Source organism: Oncorhynchus mykiss, chromosome 13 (assembly GCF_057628025.1).
Source record: "Oncorhynchus mykiss isolate SJ-2025 chromosome 13, ASM5762802v1, whole genome shotgun sequence".
Taxonomy (NCBI): Eukaryota; Metazoa; Chordata; class Actinopteri; order Salmoniformes; family Salmonidae; genus Oncorhynchus; species Oncorhynchus mykiss.
In genome coordinates, this window is record NC_143034.1 from 40056938 (window position 1) to 40084914 (window position 27977).

Here is a 27977-nt window from a genome sequence, read left to right on the forward strand (position 1 = left end):
CAGCATATGTTAGCACTCCAGCCCAGCAGGTGGCGACAGTGGAAAATCTGATATGCTCGTGCATGGACAAAACTAAAGGTGAAATGTTATCAAAACGTCGACAAACACGAACGCCCTAGCCAGCCGCGTAGGCTACTTGGATTATTTATAATGGCTAAAATACAGTTATTGACAATGTTTCTCAACCAGCGCTTAACAGCAGCTGCTAATGAGATATTTGGGGCTGTTGAGAAAACGATAGCAGAGTACCTGGAAGAAGTGTATCGTTCAAAAGAGGAGAACGGCCTCTACAGAGGCAGCTTGATTGATATCGTTCTCAAACCACCAGAGATAAAATTACATAGGACAGGTTTGTCATTAGCTATTACATTTTTTCCCGCTGACATCAATATTATGCGACATTGGCCATCTTTTTTATTTTATTACATTTGAGCACGATACATGTCATGTCTTGCTGAAAGACATTTTGTATTATGTTGCATACATAGGAATGTAATTATGGTCTCATGTCAGCTTTTACTTTTTTGTTGAATCCTTTCTCCTCTCCAGACTTTCAGCAGCTCTCTCTCACTGTCTTCGAAGAGGAGGTTTCCCCTGAGCAGCAACACTGAGCAGGAGTGGAGCCCCAGTCTGGGGCAAGAAGACCCAGAGCCCACACAGATTAAAGAGGAACAACAAACAGGACCCGTCAGGAGGAAGAGTTTCATAATGACACCTTCATAATTAGCTCTGACTGTGTGAAAAGTGACTATGATCAGGAAGAGGACTTATGTCAGCCCTCACATCTTTACCAAACCCAAAGTGAGGAATATGGACAGGGAGCCTCTCTACCTACCACCTCATTGGAACAGATCAAAGCTGAAACCGATGGAGAGGGCTACAGAGTATTAGAGCTAACGAGTGACTCTCAGCCCCTCTCTGCAGTAAATCCAGACTGTTATCCAATCCCAAGTGAGTTGTCAAAGAAGAGGAAACAGAACCTTGGATTAGGTTTAAGCCACTCAAATCAAAGAAAGCACAGAAAATAACAAGCCAAATCTCCGGTATCTGGAAAAAAGGAAGGAAATCCAGTCTCATCCCATTTTAGCCCACACTGTCAAAACCTGTTGGTGTGGTGTGTGTGGAAAAAATGTTACTCTGAGTTTTTTAATAAAACATACACGAGAACACACACGAATATAAACCTAGATTGCCTTTGTGGTGTCTGTGGAAAACAAAAAATTCTTATAGACGATCTCCAAACTCACATGAAAAATATTTTTTGTCACTTATGTGGTCAATGTTTCAACTGGACTAGTAATCTGAAAAGACATATGATGATTCACACAAGGGAAAGATCCCATTGTTGCAGTGACTGTGGCAAAGGCTTCAGGTCGGGTGATTTGTCTGACAAAGCATAGGAGTATTCACACGGGACAAACCGTTTCCTTACCCCGGTTTGCCATCGTCTTTTTAACAGACGAGATAACCTGAAAGTGCATATGAGAGTTCACACAGGGGAGAGACCCTAAATGTGTTCTGAATGCTATAAATGTTTTGCCACGTTAGCTTCACTGAATAAGCACCAGACAATGCACAATGAGGAATGACTGTATGTGTGCACTGATTGCGGTACGCGCTTCAAAGCGCTTGAATCCCAAAGAAGGCACACAAAGAGTGTTCACAAGAAGGAGAATACAACATGACAATGCCTTGTATGGGTTATGGTATCAGACAGAAGTTTGAGGCACATTCTAACCAACATTGGACAGGAGAACAGCCCTTCAGGACAAATGCATTGCATTATGGAATCAGCACAGTAGTATCCATTAGTTAGTTTACCAACTGCAAATAGCAGACAGAGGTTATTTATGTGCATAAAGGGACGCATTCTGTATCTTGTTGACAGCCAAGCTAATTTAAAAAAAAATATATATATATAAATCCACAGTCGGACGCATTTAATTGGCTGGGATGCTGGATCCGGCCTAACCCAAATCCAGGCCTACGTAAACCCAACCACAGAAGTGATCTGTTTAGATTAGATCTAATATTGACCTGTTATGATGGGAATTAAAATTATCTTCTCAACATTCTGAATAAAGTTTGCATTTTTGGCCTCAATTTCTGCTAGTGATTCAATTGTGTACTATTCTGCTTTTCTCCATTCCCATTGGTGATTGAGAGACTTCCATGGCACGTTTGGTCTTTGACTGTGATGCTGCAGACTGAACCAAAGCTATTATCTGCAAGGTTCTGAACATTTCACATGACTGAATACACACTAGGACATTCTTCAAAAACGACTCGACATGAATTAAAAATTCAATGAGAAGCAACAGAATTTCAACCAATCATGTATTTTTTATTGGATAGCTATTAACAAGAGTTACACTGACTTACAACTTGCTTTTCAAAACAAGAACTTTCACATAATGCTGCATTCTCACCTGCAGCTCATCATAAAATGCATAACATGGCTGAAAAATATGACTATATATCAAGACATTCGAGATTCTGATATGGTGGTGTTGTTCCAGACAGTCTTTTTTTTCAATGGGGATACACATCTTGGAAGATTAAAACACATAGGAGCACTTCACCAGGCTTAGTGAGATCTGATCATCTGCAACATGATTGAAATAAACACAACCTGGAACAGACCCATTTTCCACCCTAACTTCACCTCCCTGAGCATGACAAAGTCAGGAATTGCTTGGCTCGTTTCGCTTTCACTCAAAGACAAACAGAAACAACAATAACAGACAATGATAAATAAAAAACAATGAAGAAAGACTGTATTTATATCAACCCTTGCAATTTGTCATCTCTGTACTGCAGCTCAACCTATCTCATCTCCAGATATTCCACATTTGATCGCCAACTATCTTTTCCTGCCTCCCTCCTTCCTGTTTTTTCTTCCATTCCCCTTCCTTGATCCTCTTTGACCCTTCCCTTCTCTAGATCTCCTCTCCCCTTCTCCCCCACTAGTCCCAGACCCTTCTGGAGCTGTGCAATGCCCACTCTCTGGATCCATGTTGAAGGATAGGGGTCTTCCTGGGGTTAAGCTCAGAGTGACCATCAGAGCCTCTCCTGGAGGTCCCAAATCGAGGAACATTTCTGGTAAGGAGCATGGCATTTGTTGTCGACCTTGCGTCCCTGAGTGAAAGAAACGGAAAACGAATTGTAATGTGAATTCTATTGCATTCTTAGTCTTATATAACTGCATTCTGTAACTGCCTTTATGAGTTCCCAAATGAGTAATCAACACAGTGTTGTAGGTTGACGTTTTACTTGTTGACCACAATAGTGACGTACTGTATGACCACACTCTTCAAACAAGTAGACTGTAACCAACATCATGCATAGGCTTACCAGTTGTGGAGTGAAGCACATGAGCAACCTCAATGTTACCTTCAGAGAGAAGATATCACAGTTAATGTCATTAAAAAACAACACAGACAACAATAAAACTATTCTTTCAGAGTTCAGATGTTGAGTATAGCAAGCATAGAATAAACTGATTTAATCATGCTTTCAAAATACAAGCGTCTGATGGTGGGAATGTATAAGAAGCCAAGTTAATAAATCAACATGCATCCATAATCAATAGACAACGGTTTATCAAAATGAGAATGAAAATATATAATGAAAATGAAATATAAGAAAACATGAAAACATTCATATATTTACTTGATCTTCCCTGTTGCGTAGTGACTTGCCTGTCTAACCCACATATGAATACCTCTGAATTTGTTTTCCTAAATGTGCATGTGATGTTATCCCACAATAGCAATAAACATTTCAAGTGAATTTATTTACTTGAGCTGGGGGATCCTGTATGGTCTTATTCAGAGCTAGGGCTAAAGGAGGCTGATCTCGGTGTGTCTCTCTGGGAGTCTGCTGGTTCAGGAAAGGGGCGCCCTCAGAGCATCTGCAGCTGTTGTGTTTTCAGACATTTTCAATCTCTATCTAGCCCAGGCTGTTATCCCCAATTGCTTCAAGACGTCCACTATCCTCCCAGTGCCCAAGAAAGGGAAAGTAACTGAACTGAATGACTGCATCACCTCCTCTCTCCCCGACACACTCGACCCTCTCCAATTCGCCTATCCCCCGACAGATCCATGGACGACGCCTTCACCATTGCACTGCACACTGCCCTCACCCACCTGGACAAGAGGAATGCATACCATCGTGTCTTAGCTCGTCTTAGCTCACAGCATCCGGAACTGAACTCCCAAAGCAACTGGGTCTTGGACTTCTTGACGGCCGACCCCAGGTGGTGAAGTTTAACAAGATTACCTCCTCCACACTCATCCTCAACACAGGGGCCCCACAAGGGTGCATCCTCAGTCCCCTCCTGTACTGCCTGTATACCCACGACTGCGTGGCCTCCCACAGTTCCAACTCCATCATCAAGTTCACTGATGGCACAACAGTAGTAGGACTGATTACCAACAACGACGAGGCGGCCTACAGGGAGGAGGTTGCCAGGTAAACAACCTCTCCCTCAATGTCAGCAAAACAAAGGAGCTGATTGTGGAATTCAGGAACGCCCCCATCCTTATCAACAGGACTGCCATGGAGACGGTCAAAAACTTCAAGTTCCTCAGCGTACACATCTCCAAGGAGCTGAAATGGTCAAACCATACCATGTTCAAGAAGGCACGACAGCGATTCTTTAACCTCAGAAGGCTAAAGAAATGTAGCCTGTCCCCGAGGGCCCTCATAGTGTTCTACAGGAGCACCATCGAGAGCATACTATCGGCCTGCATCACAGCCTGGTACGGCAATTCCACTGCAGCTGACCGCAAGGCACTACAGAGGGTGGTATGCTCAGCCGAATGCACATTGGGTGCACACTGCCTGCCCTCCATGACACCTACAACACCAGGTGTCGCAGGAAGGCCACAAAGATCATCAGGTTCCTCAGCCAAGCCACGGCCTGTTCTCCCCGCTTCCATCACTCAGACGTGGGCAGTACAGGATTATCATGGTTAAAACGAACAGACTGGCCAATACGTTCTACCCCCAGACCATCAGGCTGCTAAATAGCCACCTACCTGCTCCCCTTGTCCCCCTCGTACCTCTTAGAAGTAGGGGCTAAAATGTGCACCCCTTTGGGAAGAAAAACACTGGGCTAGGGGTTGATTTGGAAGTCAGAATAGGGCCTACCTGGGGTGTGACAGCTTGACCGGGTCCAGCCTTCGTCTTCACCCCATCCTGATGACCAGCAGTATCCCCGGCAACAAGGGAAGGGTCCCTTGCTGGTCGTCAAGCCGATGCCCCTGGGTGTTGGCCAACAGGTTAAAGAACAGGTCAGCATCTTGTGCTATCAGAAAGAGAGAGATGGAGAAGTGAGAGAGGGGGGGTTGGAGGGGGAAGAAGAGAGAGAGAAAGAGATGGAGGGAGAGAGAGAAATTGAGTGGGACTGAGGGAGAGAAAAAAGGGAGGAGAGAGAAAGAAAGAGGGGAGAGAAAGAAGACAGAACAATCAATACCAACTTTTCCAAGATGAATAGAAAGAACTACTGGCAGCTATTTGTCTGTATATCTGCATTTTCAGTACAGTGCCATCCTTAACAGCATCATAAAAACCCAGAAAAATACATTTTTCAGGAATACATTATCTTCAACCTAGCTTCATTTTCCCCTGAAAATCTGATGTGAGGATCCTGCAAGGGTATTTCTTTAACACCTGCTACGTTAGGTTAGTACAGTACTGACCTGAGGGTATAGTAGTGGTGTGTTTGGGGGTAGAGGGAGTGGTCCCGGTAGGGTTCAAGACAGTGCTGCTCTTCCATACGACCACGTTGGGCGTGACTCATCATGGTGAGGAACTTGTCCTGCTCAGCTGGTGCTCCCTGTTGGACAATAACAAAGAGTTGGTCCTGGGAACTGAACCCCCAATCCTGGTATTGCATGCTCTACCAGCTGAGCTACAGTGGACCATAGCAAATGCCAGATGTAAGGGCCTGTTATATCCCCTTTATCTAATTATAAATGCTATAAATGACTTGAGAAGCATGTGGTGTTTATGAAGACCTCATGAATGCTCAAAGCCTTTACACATTAAAACAAGTGGGACAAATATTTGCTATTCAGACTGAGACATAATGCAGTATTAAGAGGTGAGGTTAAGCATGCATAAGCAATTAAGATCAGTGCCATAAGGTCTCTAATTCTAAACAGGCTTATGGTCAATGTCAATTACATTAAACAAATACCTTCAGCATCGATTGTGAAAGCCATAGAAATGGAAATTAGAATCCATGTATGCAATAAATATAGGGACAGTTTCCTGGACACATAATATGCCTAGTCCTGGGCTAAAAATAATCTCAACCAAGTGTTTTTCCAGGCTTAATCTGCACCCAGACTAGTACTGTTTTTTTCTCCTAGCTTCAAAACCAGGGATTCTATAGGCATTCTCATGGCAGCTAGAACATATGACATTTCAATAAGACACAATGTACAAAACAAGTAAAATGTATGCATATTGTTTATTCATAATTGACTAAAAGACAAAGGCCCAAACATGAAAGTGCATGATTTCAGAGGCACACTACAGTAGTAAAGACATTTAGACATATGAAAACAAATGTAACTTGGGAGAGGCACAAGTATTTAATGGTCCCAACACAAAAGTTGCATCTCAATAGTCTAGAGGCCACTGCTCCTTATGTCCTTTAGTTCATCTGCACTAACAGGACAAAAGGAGAAGAAGCCACTTTAGACTTGAGATGCAACCCATATTTGTAACTCGAAGACAGAGACAGATTAAAATGATCCTCATAATATAAGGACTGTTTTTAATTTAATATTCAGAGCAAAAAATGTCCATCACAGCATTACGTATTAATGTATGTACATAATTTATTTTTACTTCAACCGTAATTAAAGAAATTCAATAAAAGATTGAGAATCAAAAGATACTATCCTTTAATGACTACATCTTAAACCGGCACTTTGTTTTACAGTTAGACGAGTACACAAGTGTCTCATAATGAGCAGACCAGGGTTCAAATAGTATTTGTTCTCTTTCAAATACTTTAACTGTGCTTAATTGAACTTGTCTAACCCAAAAGAACCACTGGAACAGTCCTAAAAGTGCAAACTGCAAATCCCACTGATCTGGCACTCCCAGCAGGCTTAATCGAAACACTCAACATATTTGAAAGAAAACAAGCACAATTTGAATCCAGGTTTGTGTTCAGATCCATTCTCTCTGCAGACTCAGAACAGCTCCCTTCCAGGCCGAGGACATATCTAGCTTTCAGGAGTTGGATCCAGGTCCAGCTTCTTCAGATCATTTAGGAAGCTGGTGGGTGTGACAATGTGAGACGAACCTATAGAGAGAAGGGGAACAGACAACACAGAAACATTAACACTATAGTAGTACTTTTCTGAAACCCAAAAGATGCTTACATTCGTTGAAGATTCACGACGAAAATGTATGGAGAGAGACAGACTTAGCGGTGCATTTACCAGACATAAAAAAACATGCATGCTGGGGAATATACAGTGCCTTCAGAAAGTATTGACTTTTCCCACATTTTGTTGGGTTACAGCCTGAATTTAGACATGTTTTGTTACTAGCCTACACACAATATCCCATGTCAAAGTGGAATTGTTTAAAAATAAATATTTTAAATTTGTAAATTTTTTTAACTGAAATGTCTTGAGTAAATAAGTATTCAACCCTTTTGCTATTGAAAGCCTAAATAGGTTCAGGAATAAAAAATGTGCTTAACAAGTCACATAATAAGTTGCATGGACTCACTGTGTGCAATAATAGTGTTCATCATGATTTTTGAAGGACTACCTCATCTCTCTACCCCACACAGATAATTGTAAGGTACCACAGTTGAGCAGGGAATTTCAAACACAGATTCAACCACAACAACCAGAGGTGCCTCACAAAGAAAGGCACCTATTGGGAGATGGGTAAAAAAAATAAAAAAAATAAAAGCAGACATCCCTTTGAGTGTGGTGAAGTTATTAAATTACACTTTGGATGGCGTATCAGTACACCCGGTCACTACAAAGATACAGGCGTCATTCCTAACTCAGTTGCCGAAGAGGAAGGAAACCGCTCAGGAATTTCACCATGAGGCCAATGGTGACATTAAAACAGTTAGAGTTTAATGGCTGTGATAGGATAAAATTGAGGATGGATCAACAACATTGTGTACTGATTAAAAATAAACGCAACATGCAACAATTTCAAAGATTTTACAGAGATACAGTTCATATAAGGAAATCAGTCAATTGAAATAAATAAATTAGGCTCTAATCTATGGATTTCACATGAATGGTTTGGGCACAGCCATGGGTGGGCCTGGGAAGGCATAGACACACCCACTTGGGATTTTTTTTTGTGTCCGACCTGGTTCAGTCTGCTTCAACTTGACAGCAGGACAATAACCTAAAACACAAGGCCAAATCTACACTGGAGTTGCTTACCAAGAAGACAATGAATGTTCCCGAGTGGCCGAGTTACAGTTTTGACTTAAATCTACAGCAAGACCTGAAAAATGGTTGTCTAGCCATGATCAACAAACAATTTGACAGAGCTTGAAGAATTTTGAAAATAATAAACATACAAAATGCACAATCCAGGTGTGGAAAGCTCTTAGAGACTTACCCAGAGGTGTAAGGTGCTTCTACAAAGTATTGACTCAGGGGTGTGAATACTTAAGTAAATTAGATATATTTCTATACATTTCATTTTCAATACATTGGCAAAAATGTCTGAAAACATGTTTCCACCTTCTCATTATGGGGTATTGTGTAGAAGAAGAAAAAACAGCCTGAATTGAAAATGGATTACATGTAACACAACAAAATGTGGAATAAGTCAAGGAGTATGAATACTTTCTGAAGGCACTGTAGGATCTTTTAGCGCCACCAGCAGGGGAATCCAAACGAGGGTACATGGTGTGTCATCATTGTAAATAAAATAAAACAATTAAACTGCCTTGCCTGGTTAAAGAAAATGTTAAATAAAATAAAGTGTACACTATTAAGGTTCAGTCCAACTATTGTGTTCCTTACCAATCAGGACCTCCCATTTTCCGTCGGTGGCTCGAGTGACCTCGTAGGCGGAGCGCATCTCAGAGTGGGACACACCTCCGATCATGAAGATGATGAGCCGAGGGCCAGAACGATACTCCGTTGGAGACTTGTTCTTGTGCCATTGTCCAAACCGAGCACTGCTGCAGTATGATATAAATGTAAAACATATAGATACCTAATTATGTACAGATTATCTGCGGCAGCAAAATAAAATAACACATGTAGACTACCATTCAAAAGTTGAGTCACGTCGGCATTTTTGTCCATCAAAATTTATCAGAAATACAGAGTAGACATTGTTAATGTTGCAAATGACTATTGTAGCTGGAAACGGCAGATTTTTTTTAATGGAATATCTACAAAGGTGTACAGAGGCCCATTATCAGCAACCATCACTCCTGTGTTCCAATGACACGTTGTGTTAGCTAATCCATGTGTATCATTTAAAAAAGACAAATTGATCATTAGAAAACCCTTTTGCAATTACAGTTGAAGTCAGAAGTTTACATACATTTATTTGGCTAAGGTGTTTCACAATTCCTGACATTTAATCCTCGTAAAAATCCTGTTTTAGGTCAATTAGGATCACCACTTTATTTTACGAATGTGAAATGTCAGAATAACAGTAGAGAGAACTATTTATTTGTGCTTTTATTTATTTCATCACATTCCCAGTGGGTCAGAAGTTTACATACACTCAATTAGTATTTGGTTGCATTGCCTTTAAATTGTTTAACTTGGGTCAAACATTTCGGGTAGCCTTCCACAAGATTCCCACAATAAGTTGGGTGAATTTTGGCCCATTCCTTCTGACAGAGCTTGTGTAACTGAGTCAGGTTTGTAGTCCTCCTTGCTCGCACACGCTTTTTCAGTTCTGCCATTACATGTTCTATAGGATTGAGGTCAGGGCTTTGTGATGGCCACTCCAATACCTTGACTTTGTTGTCCTTAAGCCATTTTGCCACAACTTTGGAAGTATGCTTGGGGTCATTGTCCATTTGGAACCAAGCTTTTAACTTCCTGACTGATGTCTTGAGATGTTGCTTCAATATATCCACATCATTTTCCGTCCTCATGATTTCATCTATTTTGTGAAGTGCACCAGTCCCTCCTGCAGCAAAGCACCCCCACAACATGATGCTGCCACCCCCGTGCTTCACTATAGGGATGGTGTTCTTCGGCTTGCAAGCCTCCCGCTTTTTCCTCCAAACATAACAATGTTCACTATGGCCAAACACTTCTATTTTTGTTTCATCAGACCAGAGGACATTTCTCTAAAAAGTACAATCTTTGTCCCCATGAGCAGATGCAAACCGTAGTCTGGCTTTTTTTAAATGGCGGTTTTGGAGCAGTGGCTTCTTCCTTGCTGAGCGGCCTTTCAGGTTATACTTTTTTACCCGTTTCCTCCAACATCTTCACAAGCTCCTCTGCTGCTGTTCTGGGATCGATTTGCACTTTTCACACCAAAGTACGTTCATCTCTAGGAGACAGAACGTGTCTCCTTCCTGAGCGGTATGACAGCTGCGTGGTCCCATGGTGTTTATACTTGCATAATATTGTTAGTACAGATGAGCGTGGTACCTTCAGGCATTTGGAAATTGCGCCCAAGGATGAACCAGAATTGTGGAGGTCTACAAAGTTTTTTCATGAGGTCTTGGCTGATTTCTTTTGATTTTCCCATGATGTCAAGCAAAGAGGCACTGAGTTTGAAGGTAGGCCTTGAAATACATCCACAGATACACCTCCAATTGACTCAAATGATGTCAATTAGCCTATCAGAAGCTTCTAAAACCATGACATCATTTTCTGAAATTTTCCAAGCTGTTTAAAGGGCACAGTCAACTTAGTGTATGTAAACTTCTGACCCACTGAAATTGTGATACAGTGAATTATAAGTGAAATAGTCTGTAAACAATTGTTGGAACAATTACTTGTGTCATGCACAAAAGTAGATGTCCTAACCGACTTGCTAAAATTATAGTTTGTTAACAAGACATTTGTGGAGTGGTGGAAAACCGAGTTAATGGCTCCAACCTAAGTGTAGGTAAATTTCCGACTTCAACTGTATGTTAGCCCAGCTGAAAACTAGTCTAATCAAAACAACAGTTGAGTATCTGGAGCGTCAGCATTTGTTGTAGAAACATCAAGGATGATCAATGAAAACAGGATGAACCTGAGCTCAATTTCAAGTCTCATAGCAAAGGGTCTGAATAGTTATGCAAATAAGGAGTCGGTTTTTAGAGATGTTTGCTAATTTATAAATAAAAAAACATGTTTTTGTCCTTTTGGGGTATTGTGTGTGTAGATTGATAAAAAAAATTGATTAATACATTTTAGAATTAAGGCTATAACATTACAAACATGGAAAAAGTCAAGGGGTCTGAATACTTTCAAAATGCACTGAACAACATGAACAAGCGATGTCAACAAACTAAAAATAAAATAACTCCTGGTATGGGGCAGGGGAGATTATTCACAGGCTGTCTAATGGCAGCTTGGATCAACTAACTGTTCACCTCTCCAGCTCACATAACTACAGCAAAGCTCTATTTTCAAGATGACAAGTGAGGATAAAGTGTTAATGTATGTGACCCTTCTGTCTCTGTCCCTGGCTCAGCCCCACCCCTTCCATGTTGTGTGCCCCCCCCCCCCCATGGTGTATACACACACACACACCTGACAGTCGTCTGCATGGTGTTAATGGGGGCAGGGTCAGAGATGAACGGCCACTGCTTCCTGTCCAGCTTGTCTGTTATGGCATTCTGGGAAAATAGACAGACAGGGTTGGTCAGACTTGGGCTGTGACAGTCATGGCCTTTGGATAACCTTTCAAATAGCAAAACATATAATAAAATACTTTCAATAATCTCCTTCTGACTGCATGTGCTGCCATAGAAATAGAACGAATAGAACAGGCGTCCCTATTCAAGTCAATGATGGCATAATGGGTGGACTGGCGGCCATTGCCAATGTACCCATAGAAGCAAAGCAGGAAGTGTACCCATCAATTGTTGATTCAACTCAGCTGACCTTACAAAAAACACATTCCATTGCATAAGCCACATCAGTTAAACATTTTTGAATGAACATTCTTTATTATCATGGAAATATTGCCTCACAATAGTACCAGTCAGTTCTCATGTAATAAGGAATTTGACCACGCCCACAAATTGGGGAAAACCAAACTTCTTTCCTGTTATTCCCCATTGTACAGGATTTGTTTTGTTATACAGAAACAACAAAACATGCAGAAAAGCTGCTGTGTTGCTCAATGTACATGTAGCCAAGTCAAAAAGTAGGTGTGTGGAAAACATTTAATCACAAGACATTTAACTTGTTTAGTACAGTCCGTTTGTAACTCCACTCACTACTTGTATAGTCTGTTTGTTTGTGTTGTTGGTCTTCGCTAGCTTAATGTTCCAGTCGGTAGCTAGTACTCTCACTCAAGTCGCTGCTGGCTAGCTAGCACCGTCAAGACAGAAAAGGGGATGTGGGAAGCCTTGCGTTTATTTCTAAGTAGTGAGAATGCAAGAGAGTAGGCAATGTTGAAACGTAATCTTTAGACATTTAGTACTTTTCTTCAATGTATTTTTGTAATTGACTAAAACAAGGAAATTGCGAAAAATGTTTTTGCTGTGAGCCACTGGGGTAACCACAGGTTGTCTTCCACACAGACGGGCAGGGTCGCGACGTTCTAATACCGACTGGGTCTATATCAGGAAGTCATTGCGAGTGTACCCATGAGTTTACTAGTCAAATTGCCAAGGTTATAGGTTCCAAGCCACTTCTATTCATTTTATTTCTGTGTGCTGCTGCATTGTGGGGGGTGTTTTGTTGCTTGTTTCAGTAAGGAGCAACAAAGTTTAATCACTTTGTTTAGAATCCACCAAAACGGACTCAACTGCACTACTGCCCGGCCATCCTGTTTTCAGTCAGCTGTTCACAGATCCACCTGTATCAAAATACCCGATCCGGATCCAGAACTGTAAATAATGTCACGGGTCTTATCTTATATTATTGTCACGGTAGAAGTCATTTGTCCAGAAGGACCCATACAGGTCCGAATGGTCCCGAATGGTGTGAATGAGACTTCTCAGAAATTGTATAATTGATGTTGCTTTCCACAAGAGCGGCGCCTGGAGCTTGTTGTTGGCCAAGCATAAGTCATCAAAGCTGCAATTGGCTACAGTCAGAGCCTCCGTGTCTGGCAAAAGTTGGGAGATATCTAATCAATGGAATTAAAATAACGGAATTCATTGTTAAAGGAGAACGAAAGGCTACACCGACCAAGAGGTAGGCTTGCTACGTAATAATCTGAATGGAGTTATTTGTAACTGAGTAAGACGAGAAAGTACATGCAGCCTCAATTAGACTAGCTTCATGTTTGATGCAGTCAAGACAGGTACTATGTATATTGAACTATATCATATTGAATGATAAATAACCTAACTATGGCTGCCATTAATCTACTATAGTACAAGTCTTTCTTGGAGTCTCTCCTTCACTCACAGTTCAGACACACAAGCACGGCCCCTGCTAGAGAGCCACCTCTCTTCCTCACACTTTATCAGCTCTTGTTAATGAAGTATCTTAAAAATGTACTTTTCTGCTGCTTCCCTCATTCGGATCCGACCGAGTCTGGATCCGACCAGGTCTATATGGAACGGGTCTACTTGTCCCGGGTCCGTTCGGAAAGTGTCTCTATATTGAAAAAATATATATACACATATCGGGTCCGGGTGGGAAATCCCCAGGCCCATTTCAGAACAGGTCCAACATTTTGGACCAGTGAAGTCCTCTACCACACTGTCTGTCTATCCTTCCTCTTCCATACCTCCATCACATCTTTGATGGTGGGTGTCCATCGGGAGAGCTGGTACGTGCTCTCCTTGTGCTCTTTCTTCTCAGGCAGTGTTTTCCCAGCATTGGGAGCCTGAAACATTTCACATAATTCAAATATAAACAAGAGAAAAAAGGCTTCACTGTAAAGAGATGCAATTGTTCAATGTGTGAGAGAGAGCAACAGAGACAGACAGTTGGACAGAGCGAGAGAGGGACAGACAGACAGAGCCCTACTGACCCCTGCGATGATGGGGCAGCCCAGGTGCTGTAGGTTGGTGATGATGTTGCTGTTTGCCTGCACGTTGGCGTGCTGGATTAACTTGGTCAGGTTCTCCTCTCCAATGCCTGTGTGTGAGGAGGCCACCGTTATACAGAGTAGAGCTGGAGAATGTAATGACGACTCATCACCAAGTTAGCCTAATCAAAACTGCTTCTTTAGCTAGCCTGTTGTCATTCCACGAGGATCAATAGTAACCACAGAGACCACCATTATATACAGAGAGGAGCCAAATGCTCAACTTAAAGATCCCCATCTGCTCCTCTTTAATTTCAATAGCAGCCATGTGGAGAGTAGTAGCTGTGTCATATCATATTAGAAACACTCATATTGCTGTACCTGCTGTGTGTATCTTGACAATGCACTGACAGAAAGCAGACATTGGGATCATGCAGCCAGTGCCATTCTGTTGACCTACCCTTCTTCTTGTGGAAGATATAGAGGAGTATGATGCGGATCTTGTCGTAGGGGTCGATGTCGGTGTTGAGGAGTACAGGGACGATGCTCTTCATGGCATCCTTCAGGGGTTCCCCATCTACATCAGTCCCCATGGCCAGGTCCTGGGAAACATATGGGGGAAAACAATCAACAAAGAATGATGCCTTTAAGTTCTCCCAAGCTACATCACTGCATTAACACTTCAGATCATAATCCCACAACCAGACCCAGATTACATCACTCCTGGACATGTTAGGAATGTTTCAAATGATCGACCACTAAACCGACTATATTAGAGATTATCAAAAACAAACCTGTGCGGAGCTATTAGAACTATTAAGACCAAAGCAATGCTTGCATCCCAAATGGCACGCTATTAGTAATGCACTAAATAAAGACTAGGGTGCCATTTGGGATGTAGTAATTGTGTTGAGGGAGAAAGTAGGAGCTGTTCTGGGAACTAGGAAGGGAAAGAGGTTATAGAGATGTTTGATGCCTTATGGTGTAAGATTTCTGGAAGACATGGATGGATGGATGTTGTAATAACAGCCTGGCAACATGAATGGTTTTTAAAAGACTTGACATAATGGCATAACAGCTTCCTGTGCATTACTGTAGGTTCAGAGGGGGACAGTTGATCAAGGTGTGCGACACGTCTCGTCTCAAGCCCTTTACACAACATTAGTGAAGTGGATGCCCACTAGGCCGCCAGAAAGCGTCAGACAATGTCTGAGTCTCAAATGGCACCCTATGCCCTATATAGTGCACTACTTTTGACCAGGACACACAGGGCTCTGGTCAAAAGTAAGCACTGGTCAAAAGTAGTGCACTAGAGAATAGCGTGCCATTTGGGAAGCAGCAGCCTATGAAGCTTTTATGAGACTCAGAGAGGTAAAAATAGAGATGGGAACGTGGGGAGGTCAGCACCCCAGTGGAGGCTAGATGGGGTGAGTATTATTATATGATACGATAGTACTAAATATATTACACAACATCATGGTGACCTGGTCATTCATGGTTTAACCACCTAAGGCTAACAACCAGGGATTTGATTATTCAAGACATTCTTTAAAAAAATATATTATATAGAAAACGGATGAAGATATCAGTTTGGGAAAATAAACATTTCAGTGTAGAACGGATGTCAGGAAAGATGGGAAAATTACAGAACACAAACATAATTAAAATGCTATAGGTCACTCTTGAAAAAGAGATGATTCATCTCAAGGGTCTTGCTGGTTAAAAGGTTGAATAAAAATAGCCTTTTTTACACTTCCGAGAATCAAAAACATGCTCCTGGGAGTACCTGCCAGGTCATTTGCATATGGTTTCATAAGAGAGGGAGGGAGCTTGACAGCACCCTATTCCCTATATAGTGTACTACTTTGATCAGATCCCTGTGGGTCTTGGTCAAACGTAGTGCACTATATAGAGAATAGGGTGCCATTTGGGACTTGTGGCAACACTGACCTGTTCCACCTCACACAGCTTGTCCACCGAGGCTTTGAATTTCTTCATGCAGGCCTCAGCCAGGTGCAGGTGAGTGGAGTACTGCAATCAAACATTACTTATTAACTAATAAAAAGTTGATGTCATCACTCCACACTATAATAATACTCCACTTTGTTGTTACAGCCTGAAATTCAAATGGATAAATTGTAGTTTCTCACCCATCTACACACACACACACACACACACACACTACCCCATAATGACACAATCAAAACATGTTTTTAGACATATTTAAATTGTGTGTGGGGGGTGAAATACAGTATCTCATTTACACAAGTATTCACACCCCTGAGTCAATACTTTGTAGAAGTACCTTTGATTATACAGCTGTGGGTCTTTCTTGGTAAGTCTCTAAGAGCTTTCCAAATCTGGATTGTGCAACATTTCCCAATTATTAATTTCAAAATTCTTCCAAGATCTGTCAAATTGGTTGCTGATCATTGCTAGACAACCATTTTCAGGTCTTGACAGATTTAAGTCTAAACTAACTCGGCAACTCAGGAACATTCACTGTCTTCTTGGTAAGCAACACCAGTGTAGATTTGGTTTTGTGTTTTAGGTTATTCTCCAGCTGAAAGGTAAATTAACCTCCCAGTGTCTGGTGGAGAGCAGACCAAACTAGCTTTTCCTCTAGGATTTTGCCTGTTCTTAGCTCCATTCCATTTATTTTTTAATCCTGAAAAATTACCCAGTCCTTAAAGATTACTCTGTACAGGCTTCCTTCATTTCACTCTGTCAATTAGGTTAGTATTGTGGAGTAACTACAATGTTGTTGATCCATCCCTAATTTTCTTATATAAACAGCAAATAAATTCTGTAACATGGTGAAATCCCTGAGTGGTTTCCTTCCTCTCCGGCAACTGAGTTAGGAAGGACTCCTGTATGTGTGTAGTGGCTGGGTGGATTGATACACCATACAAAGTGTAATTAATAACCACCATGCTCAAAGGGATATTCAGTGTCTGTATTATTTTGTTTTTTTACCCATCTACCAATAGGTGGCCCTTCTTTGCGAGGCATTTGAAAACATCCCTGGTCTTTGTGGTTGAATCTGTGTTTGAAATTTACTGCCCAACTGAGGGACCTTACAGATAATTTTGTTTGGTACAAAGATGAGGTAGTCATTCAAAAATCATAAACACTATTATTGCACACAGAGTGAATCCATGCAACTTGTGTAACTTAAGCAAATGTTTACTCCTGAACATATTTAGGCTTGCCATAACCAAGGGGTTGAATACTCAACACAATTTTACATTGTGGAGTATTGTGTGTAGGCCAGTGACAACATTTTAATTTAATCAATTTCAAATTCAGGCTGTAACAAAACAAAATGTGGAAAAAGTTAATGAGTGTGAATACTTTCTGAAGGCACAGTAGAATGAAGAAATGCTACTGGGCATGCATTATAAAAGTGGCCTGCTACACCGGATGCGCAATGTTTGCAGAGGGTAATACGCTCCTATTCATTTAAATCACACACCCCTTGAGTGTAAAATTCACAGGTTTTTTTATGTGCAGCTCACGCCCGAGAACAATGACTTGCCCTTTTGGGTGAGGATCATAGGCGACATTCAGAACAAGACTGATGGTAAATAAGAATTAATGAATTGACTGACTGATGTAAGAGATATTTATATCTTTAGAGTTTAGTCGGGAGATAGTAACGCGTTAAATAACTTTCTGTGGTGCCCCAGATTAATACTTAATTGTTATATGATTAATTTAATCACGTAATAATTGAACGTGGTATGTAATCATGTTAGAAAATAACAGCCAAACACATTAATGACACAACAGTAGCTTGCACTAAGCTTTCAGCGGAGCAGGTAAAGAACATACTGTTTGCTAGTAAAGACATTGGGAACATGGCCCATGTCTTTGACAAAACACCCAGGTGCTTTTCTATATGCTATTAAATGGGAATAGAACACGTGTTGACATTTAGACTGACAGTATGTGATCACTGGAGAGACATGAAAGCCAGTCTCAACCAATCAACTGATTTTAGATGGAAAGACGAGGAATACCCACCAAGCTGAGTTCCTTCTGGTACTGTGGCATCTTCTTCAACATCTGAGACAGGTCTTTGATATTGGCCTTATCAGTGGACATCCTCTTGCTCTCACAGAACACACGCAGCAGCTCCGTCACTTTCCTGGAACACGAACAATGAGCATCAACATCTGACAAAGACTATACCAGGGTTGGGTTCAATTCAGTGTTCAATTAAGAAAGCGTATTCATGATATACATTTCTATAATTCACTTCCTGAATAGAACACGAAACTTACCTCAACCAACTCTGGATCATATCACCTCTTATTGGTCGAGGTTAGATTAGTTAAAAACACTAGTTGTATGCAATCTTGATGATTGTGTGTCTTACTTGGTGACGTCAGCTATGTGCATGTGTCTCAGCTGGATCCACAGCTCATCGTCTTCGTCCAGAAGAACCTCCTTCTCCTTAGAGTCCCCGATCCCAGTCGTCTGATATCTACAACACACAGGGATTGTATTATACAGGGATACCATATGAGAGATACATATCATAATTAGAAGGTAAATATACATTTGTACTATGTATAGCTACATTAACAATAATAATGTCGGAGAAAGGTTATACTCCTAACCTGTAAAATGACTAACTGAAATGTAAAACTAACCCTTAAACAATTCTGAAATTAAGAATTGTTTTGCAGGTCAGGAGTGTCTGTATAGCATTTTCCGTATGTTCATCATAGGCCCTGGTCAAAAGTAGTGCACTATATTGGGAATAGGTTGCCAAACTAAGCCTACTTGTAGATGTCCTGTTTGATGTCCAGAAGGTCATAGACCATGGCCTGGAAAGTCAGCTCGTGCAGAATGGGAGAGATGGGGTCAAAGCCACGATCCACAATTAATAGCTGTGACCTGGCCTTGTCAGGACCCTGAAAACGCATCAGACATTTCATGTCAGGGCAAGAAATGATACCTAGAAATGTAACTTATAGCCTCCCGGGTGGCGCAGTGGTCTAGGGCACTGCATCACAGCGCTAGCTGGGCCACCAGAGACTTTGGGTTCGCGCCTTGTCTCATCGCGCACCAGTGACTCCTGTGATGGGCCGGGCGCAGTGCGCGCTAACCAAGGTTGCCAGGTGCACTGTGTTTCCTCCGACACATTGGTGCGGGCTGGCTTCCGGGTTGGATGCACGCTGTGTTAAGAAGCAGTGGTTGGGTTGTGTTTCGGAGGACGCATGTCTTTCGACCTTCGTCTCTCCCGAGCTCCGTACGGGAGTTGTAGCGATGAGACAAGATAGTAATTACTAAAAAAAACAATCGGATACCACGAAATTGGGGAGAAAAGGGGGTAAAATAAAATTAAAATAAAAACATGAATTACCAGTTAACCACTTCAATGCTTTGGCAGAAAGGACATTATTTTAGGTCAAATCTATTGCCTCTAGCTCCACAATAGAATGTCAGGAATGCTTTTGGGTAACAGGTTTAACCAACAAGTCACTCAGTTAGTGCCACTATCAGACTTTACCACATTCAGAATAGTTCCCCCCCTTAAAGTACAACCCCAATAACAACAAAATATATATTCCTTGTGTATTCTAATACCCATTTCACACTGTACTGCACTGGCCTGCTTTATGCACCCACCACAGTGGATATTTTGTTGTGAAAAAAAACACATCCAAGCCAGCATAGTACAGTTCTGCACGATAGTGTGAAAATTGTATTACTGTGCTGGTACTGAGGCAGAGAGACCATGGAGAAGATAAGAGCAGAAATGATATCAAATGAATACATGCCTTCAGAAGTCCAACACAAGCTTAAGGAAATGCCAGCTAGGAAAGACAGAAAAGGAGAGAAAATGCAGCCGAGCAGAGAGTGTGAAAGATAACAGGAAATCAAGTCAGAAAGTAGAAGTAGCTATGAGAAACTCACAGATGTAAGACTTCCAAAATGTTTCAATAATCATATATTAATCCTAGTATCATAAAGACAAAGTGAATGGTCATTTTGAACCAAGCAGACATGGTACTATTAGTACTGTAAAGAAGTGTTGTGTATTGCATGAGGTGGTGAGGCATTGGTGTCTCCTCACCTCTCCCATGCTGGGGTTGTCTGCTTTATGGGCGTTCAGACGCTGATACACCTCCTCAGCCAGTCTAGCATTCTCCTCAGAACCGCTATGATAGAGGGAGGGAGAGAAAGAGAGGGTAACTTGCAACTGAACTAGCAGAGACACTCAAGTACAGTGGCTTGTGAAAGTATTCATTCCCCTTGGCATTTTTCCTATTTTGTTGCCTTACAACCTGGAATTAAAATAGATTTTTGGGGGGGGTTGTATCATTTGATTTACACAACACGCCTACGACTTTGAAGATGCAAAATACTAATTGTTAAACAAACAAGAAATAAGACAAAAAAAAAAAAAAAAAAATTGAGCGTGCCTAACTATTCATCCCCCCAAAGTCAATACTTGGTAGAGCCACCTTTTGCAGCAATTACAGCTGCAAGTATCTTGGGGTATGTCTCTATAAGCTTGGCACATCTAGCCACTGGGATTTTTGCCCATTCTTCAAGGCAAAACTGCTCCAGCTACTTCAAGTTGGATGAGTTCCGCTGGTGTACAGCAATCTTTAAGTTATACCACAGATTCTCAATTGGATTGAGGTCTGGGCTTTGACTAGGCCATTCCAAGACATTTAAATGTTTCCCCTTAAACCACTTGAGTGTTGCTTAACAGTATGTTTAGGGTCATTTTCCTGCTGGAAGGTGAACCTCCATCCCAGTCTCAAATCTCTGGAAGACTGAAACAGGTTTCCCTCAAGAATGTCCCTGTATTTTGCACCATCCATCATTCCTTCAATTCCTACCCGTTTCCCAGTCCCTGCCGATGAAAAACATCCCCACAGCATGATGCTGCTGCCACCACCACCATGTTTCACTATTCTCTGGGTGATTTTACGTGTTGGGTTTGCGCCAGACATTGCATTTTCCTAAATTTTAGTCTCATCTGACCAGAGTACCTTCTTCCATATGTTTAGGGAGTCTCCCACCTGCCTTTTGGCAAACACCAAACATGTTTGCTTATTTTTTCATTAAGCAATGGCTTTTTTTCTGCCACTCTTCCGTAAAGCCCAGCTCTGTGGAGTGTACGGCTTAAAGTGATCCTATGGACAGATACTCCAATCTCCGCTGTGGAGCTTTGCATCTCCTTCAGGGCTAGCTTTGGTCTCTTTGTTGCCTCTCTGATTAATGCCCTCCTTGCCTGGTCCGTGAGTTTTGGTGGGCGGCCCCCTCTTGGCACGTTTGTTATGGTGCCATATTCTATACATTTATACATCCGTGGGATGTTCAAAGTTTCAGATATTTTTCAAAGTTTCAGATATTTTTTTATAACCCAACCCTGATCTGTACTTCTCCACAACGTTGTCCCTGACCTGTTTGGAGAGCTCCTTGGTCTTCATGGTGCCGCTTGCTTGGTGGTGCCCCTTGCAGATTCTGGGGCCTTTCAGAACAGTTGTATATATACACTGAGATCATGTGACACTTAAAGTCCACCTGCATGCAATCTAACTAATTGTGTGACTACTGAAGGTAATTGGTTGTACCAGATCTTATTTAGGGTCTTCATAGCAAAGGGGGTGAATACATATGCATGCACCACTTTTCTGTTTTTTATTTGTTTGAATTTTATTCTTTTTTTGATTTCACCAATTTTGGCTATTTTGTGTATGTCCATTACATGAAATTCAAATAAAAATCAATTTAAATTACAGGGTGTAATGCAACAAAATAGGAAAAACGCCAAGAGGGATGAATACTTTGGCAAGGCACTGTACCCAAGAGAAAAAGACATACAAAAAGACCATTGAAGACAGGCTCGCTATGCAAGACCTGTGTGATGAGCTTTGAAAAAGTGACAATTCGCGATCCAGTTGGGGTATTGCTATCTTTTTCCACTATTGGAGGACCAAAAGTATCTCAGATGAGCACCCAATTGCCACTGAAACCTCTGGTTGCACTTGCATGCCTGTATTTATCCGACATGTCTAAGTTAAGGTATGGTGTGTATAGGTACCTGCGGTAGCGGATGGCAGGGTACTCCTTCAGGGTGTCACAGAGGGTGGCGATCTGCTCTGCCAGAGTCTCCATCATTCTGTCTTTATTCCCATCTCCAACTGGACTGTAGAACAAGTGCAGGGAGCTGGGATCGTCAAGGGAAAATACCTAGAATAGTGAAGGGAGAGGAAGGGCATGAGGGAGTGAGACCGAGAGCTTACTTACTGGGCATTTTCACAGGATACTCCTTAGAGCGATCAAACTACCATAAAATGTGTATTTTTCGATGGGAGGCGGCAAGATGCGACCAGAGTTGAGTGAAGTTCAAAGAAGGTGCTGTAGGTAGTTACCCACCTGGGATTCGTACGGCAGGAAAGCCACGTTGATCTCCTTCAGAGTCTTGATGACTCTGGCAACTCTGGACCTCCCAATGTCAGCAAACAGAGCATCTGGGCAATCTGCAGGATAGGTGATTGGCACAAAACCAACTGTTACTTAGAATTATTTTAAAACATTCATGCTTTTAGTAAATTTACAAGGTCCATCTCATTAAGATTTAGAATCTCCTTTCGAGACATGACCAGAATGACAAAACACTACATTTTTTGTATCAGACGAGGGAAGAGTAGTTTTCTAACACTTCAAAACAAATGGTCTTACTGTCTGTAAAGAAGATGTGCGCCGCTTTGTAGGTGAAAGCAATCTCTTTGAAGTCATTGATAAGAGCATGAACTGACTGAGAACATCCGCACACACACACAGGTGAGAGAGAAAAAGAGGAAGAGCATGAGATGGCTTTACAGCAATACAGAATCTGGCAGTTGATGACAGTGAAAGTAGGAATGACAGGGGAAACACTTCTCACCTTCTTTGAAGGAGAGATCAGATAAATGGCCTCCAGGCTGGAGATGGGTTCCCTGCACTTGTTGATGTCCTCCACAACTGTGGGAGGAAAAGGAAGATAAGTTAGTCACTGTACATCCTAACTGAAGAACACCTCCACAGACACTCACTTCCTCACACTATGACCCATACCGGGCGTTCAAATAGTTTATTTCAAATACCGTTTAATTGAGCCTGTCTCGAGTGCCAGATGGGAGGGGTTGGGTTTATACTTTTGGGGCCATTTATTCCATTGCACCAGACAAGCGCAGTCAAGCACAGCTTAAGTATTTGAAAGAAAACAAACACTGTTTGAACCCAGGTCTACTCTGACCCTAGTTTAGAACGAAGCCTGGGGTGTCCCTTGATATAATAAATAGTTGTTGACAAATACAAGTAGCCTAGCCCACTGGCCATCCGATCCTAACACTTACTAGTCACCCCCTCTGCCATGATATCTGACATCTTGCAGCAGGAGGACAGGATTCGCATGCTGATGTGGTCCACAATGAGCACCTGGACAAACAGAGATGGCCATTATCAATTAATATTCAATTGATCATTAGGCTATCATGAAAGACAATTTAACATAGTAAGACATTATGTATTTTGACCTGGATCTTTTCAGAGCAACGCTAAATACTTTTTACAATACCTTCCATTCTCCATCCTTCTTCACACTTTTGATAACTCCATTCAGGATTTCTTAAGAGATGAGGAAAGACGGACAGAGGAAGTATGAAATATTACAGTACCAAAACTGAAATGTGTCCCAACAACTCAGTTGCATTTTAGAGTTAGAATGCGTAGTGGTGTTTATTTTACCTGGGGGCAGTCAATTAAGAACAAATTCTTATTTACAATGACAGCCTGGCAAGAGGCAAAAAAAAAATAAGGAAACAGACAACAGTAGTCTAGGGTCTCTTAAAGTTGACCCAATTGATCCATGTTTTTTCAGATGGCATTTGTTAGCCAGTGTCAAACAGTAACTAATTGGGTAGTAAAAGGCAAAGGAACATGAACTTACACAGGTAGTAGGTCCACATTGTCTTCCTTCACATACAGTTGATCACAAGGCAACCCACAATCAAGTTAGTGTACAAATATGTGGGTGTGTGGGTTGATGATAAGCTGAGCTTCAACTGTGCATGTAGAGAACTTGATAAGGAAGCTCAAGCTGAAAATAGGATTTTATTACCGGCATAAGGCCCGTTTTTCTTTTGAGGCCAGGAAGGAGCTGGTACGATGTACATTACTGTCGGTTTTTGATTTTAGTGATGTTAAATATATGCAGGCCTCAGCCACTACCCTGAGAGCACTTGATTCAGTGTATCATGCAGCCCTCGGGTTCATTACAAATCAGAAACGTCTAACACATCATTGTGCGCTGTTGGCTGGTCGTCATTGACCTTGCGTAGGCTTAAACACTGGTATACACTGATTTATAAGGCCATATTGGGTAAAATGCCATTTTACCTCTGTTCTTTTCTAGTCAGGTCAGTAAATAAATATCAATTACAGTCCCATTCTGATTTGCTTCTAACAGTACCAAAAATTAGGACAGGTCATGGTAGAAATAGTTTGTTACTTAGCACCGTGGTCCTGGAATTCTCTCCTGAACATTTTAAAATGTGATGATCTAGTTTTGTTGGTGGAGTTTAAACACTTGTTCGATGTATATATCATAGAAGAGTAATTGTTTTTAGGCCAGCCGTTTTTAGTCAAGATGTTTGTGTTTTTAATGTAATATGTAATTGTTGTACTGTATGTGTGTTTATAGTTTTGTTTAATGTAGTGTTTAAGGTGTTTTGTCTGAAAAGTTGTTCCCCCTGCTGCTATTGGACCATGTCTCTTGGAAAAGAGATAATCTCAATGAGAAAAAACCTGTATAAAAAAGGTAAAATAAAATTTTACAATTTTTTAAAAATCAACTAGCTACTTGACCTAGTGTTCCAATCACAGCTTCCTTAATAAAGTCAGCAAAATCCAAGGGAACGTTGTAAAAATATGACCCAGGATGACAGCCTCACGCCCAAAACGTCCCACCCTCCTGACCAACACATTCAATGCTTCCTTCAATACTCCCCACTGAGTAAACAGTTTGACCACATCATTAAAAAAAATAAAAACACATCTCGAGCACTGATCCACAACTGGAAAAGACGTTTAAAGGAACCCGAGGGTAGGTCTTCAGACGCGCCCACAACATCAGTCAAATGGTGGTGGGGTCTGATCTTCCACCAGTGCCACGTAGTATCTTTCTAGACAATGTGCCGAACAGTAACTATAGATGTGGCAGATGTACCCAGTGTAACTTTACAAACAAATGCACAATGTTCAATTATCCTACTGTGAAGGCCATTAAGATAAGGGCATCATCACGTTTGAAAAAATGTGATATACCTGATCAAGTGTATGTGTGGTCTATGCAATGTAGGAACAACAAAACGAGCTTTGAAAACAAGGAAAGCAGAACACAGGAGTAATATCAGCACCCTTGACCAGAGAAAGCCTTTGGCTGCGCATATCATGGTGACTCGTCACAACATTAGCTCTTTGAGACACATTGTCATCGAACATGTTGAGACTTCTAGGATGGTGGGCAGATACTGATAATCTATTATTGAGAAGAGAATTGTATTGGAGTCATCGTTTGTGTACCATGTCTCCTAGAAATCTGAACCAGGAGTTTGATAACAGACCATTTCTTACATGAATGCCATTTTGATTTGTCTTGCCTTCCAGGTCATCTACTTGGTAATTTTGTAAATATATATTATTTTCTGGAACTACTACATGGACCCATCTCATTGTTATTAAATTATTAGAGATAAATTGTTTTGCATCCACCATGCATCATGTCCGCAATGGTCATGTGAGGTGAAATATGTATATTTTGGGATTTTCTTTATTTATTTTTAACAACAATCAATACAGAAAGTACATGAGGGAACACAAGTATATATAGATTATATACAATGGACAATCGAGCTCAGGGGTACAATATCACATTACAATTACACAAGGACCTTAAGGGACATACATACCCTTACAATTCTAACAGCTTTTTTGTTAGTAGAGTATTTAACTGTCTTAAAATACAGTTACATTTATTTTTGTAGGGTAAGAAAATGTTTTTTTTTGTTTGTAAATTTACAATTGTGTATATGAAATTTGGCCAAAAGAATAATGAAATGAATTACATAAAAATGTTTCAGCTTATTTCTATCGTAGGTAAAGATTCCAAGCAGTACATCTATCCACAATAGTGTAAAATCTTCATAAATATGTTAAATTATAAATCTACTGATGTCTTGCCACAGTTACATGAATACAATGCCAAAAAGGATGCAACACTGTTTCTGGGTGGTCATTACAAAAGGAGCAATTTGAGTTGATGTTTTCCTTAAACTTCTTCATATAGTGGTTGGCAGGATAATATTTATGAATCATTTTAAAGGAAACTTCCTTAATTTTGTTAACAAGTAGGTGTGTGGCAACATCCAAACTTTTTCCAACAGTTATTATCAATAAATCCATTCCAATAAGGCATGACATAAGGTACAACATCCTGCTGAAACAAGGTTCGTATCACCAAAAGAGAAACAAATCTTTCCTACTGATGAGTCATAAGGGTCAATAGAAGGTAGGCTCTGAGGGTCAGGTCTTGACACGTTCCTGAATAACAGAGCAACACCTGAGGGAATGGCATCTAAAACAATTGCAAAATCTTTAGGTGTTAACAGGGACCTTGTAAAGTGATAAGAATTCCTTGTAACTAAGTAAGAAACCCTCTGCATGTACAAGTTGGCTCACCAATAGGATATTATTTCGGAACCAATATTCTAAAAACAAAGAAGTATTTTTATACCATATATCCAGATTATTCCATATATAATATCTGTGTGGAGAAAAATAATGTTTATAAATTAAGGACCATGACAAGAACCTGCCGATGAAAAGCAGTTTCACTGGAACTTTGTCAATATTATAATTGCAAAACATGAGGTTAAGGCCACCAAAAGTAGAGAAGACATGATGAGGAATATGTATATTTTGGGATGTGAGCACTTAGTTTGTTCGACATGACGAGGATCCGTTTCGAATCGAAACGTTGTCAATAAAGCGGTGAATTGGGAGCTTTAACCGTGTGCGGGACTTCTTGTTCTTCAGTATTCTTCCTTAGCCCAGCACCTGTTTTAAAGGATGTGCGTATGACCACAAACTTTTCTTGAGTCAGCAAAACACTCAAGTTTTAGAGCCTACTTGAAATACTACTACTAGTGATAAGGCATACCCTTCCCAGTCACATTTTACATTTCAATTTTAAATAGCCTAATGACCGCTAACTATCAACCATGGCCAGGCATTACTAGGAAGCAACTTGCTTGAGTGACGAAGGCTATGTATCGCTAACTAAACCAGGCAGTTTGTTTGGATGTTTTCTGTTCTTAATTTTCGTGACAACAAGCTAAAAGCTTGATGGTATAAAACATTCAATATTTCTACCGCCGAAAAATAGAGATTTGATAGTTATAAAATGAACACATTTCTTGACTTACTCTCTCCGACTACCGCCTTCAGTCCACTTGGAGCCATCTTGACACTTCCGTGTTGTCGATATTTTTTCCTGCAACTTTTTAACTGGCTGACATAATCATCACAACACCTACGTCGTGTCCGCTTCGTTTATCAAAGCAAGAAACGTGTCCAAATGCACTCAAAATTAATAAGCAAAGAAGAGTTTCCAATTTTACTAAAGTGTTATTAATATTCTCCATGGGTGCATTTGCATTAAAACAATAGTAATTTACAGTAGGTCTCTGATATAGGGTAGGAGCAAAGAAAATAAGATGTTCTTGTGGTTTGGGGGCGAAACATCTTTATTTCAATATATTTATTTCATTATG

General features: G+C 40.9%; 1 protein-coding gene and 1 pseudogene across 5 annotated transcripts; one reads left to right on the forward strand and one right to left on the reverse strand.

Moving 5' to 3' along the window:
- The first annotated feature begins 53 nt into the window (after positions 1–53).
- LOC110486099 (uncharacterized) lies at positions 54–1826 on the forward strand (annotated as a pseudogene). The gene is made up of 2 exons (XR_002468032.3): positions 54–349; positions 550–1826. The product of XR_002468032.3 is annotated as an uncharacterized LOC110486099 (transcript).
- Positions 1827–6462: 4636 nt separating this feature from the next.
- On the reverse strand, positions 6463–27729 carry LOC110486100 (syntaxin-binding protein 2). Of its 4 annotated transcripts, none has more exons than XM_021557449.3 (18): positions 27630–27729; positions 23723–23772; positions 23502–23583; positions 23051–23127; positions 22846–22921; positions 22540–22643; positions 22205–22353; positions 20222–20306; positions 18925–19055; positions 18515–18622; positions 18160–18283; positions 16084–16164; positions 14594–14735; positions 14137–14243; positions 13891–13989; positions 11733–11818; positions 9036–9193; positions 6463–7327 (listed from the first exon to the last, which is right to left on the reverse strand). In XM_021557449.3, the coding sequence occupies exons 1-18, from the start codon at positions 27664–27666 to the stop codon at positions 7248–7250; spliced, it is 1776 nt and encodes a 591-aa protein (XP_021413124.1). In that variant the 5' UTR covers positions 27667–27729; the 3' UTR covers positions 6463–7247. The 4 variants fall into 4 exon arrangements, with proteins under 4 accessions (XP_021413124.1, XP_021413123.1, XP_090052300.1 ...); XM_021557448.3 differs by having other exon boundaries at positions 9036–9196; XM_090196174.1 differs by lacking the exon at positions 16084–16164.
- Between the last annotated feature and the right edge of the window lie 248 nt (positions 27730–27977).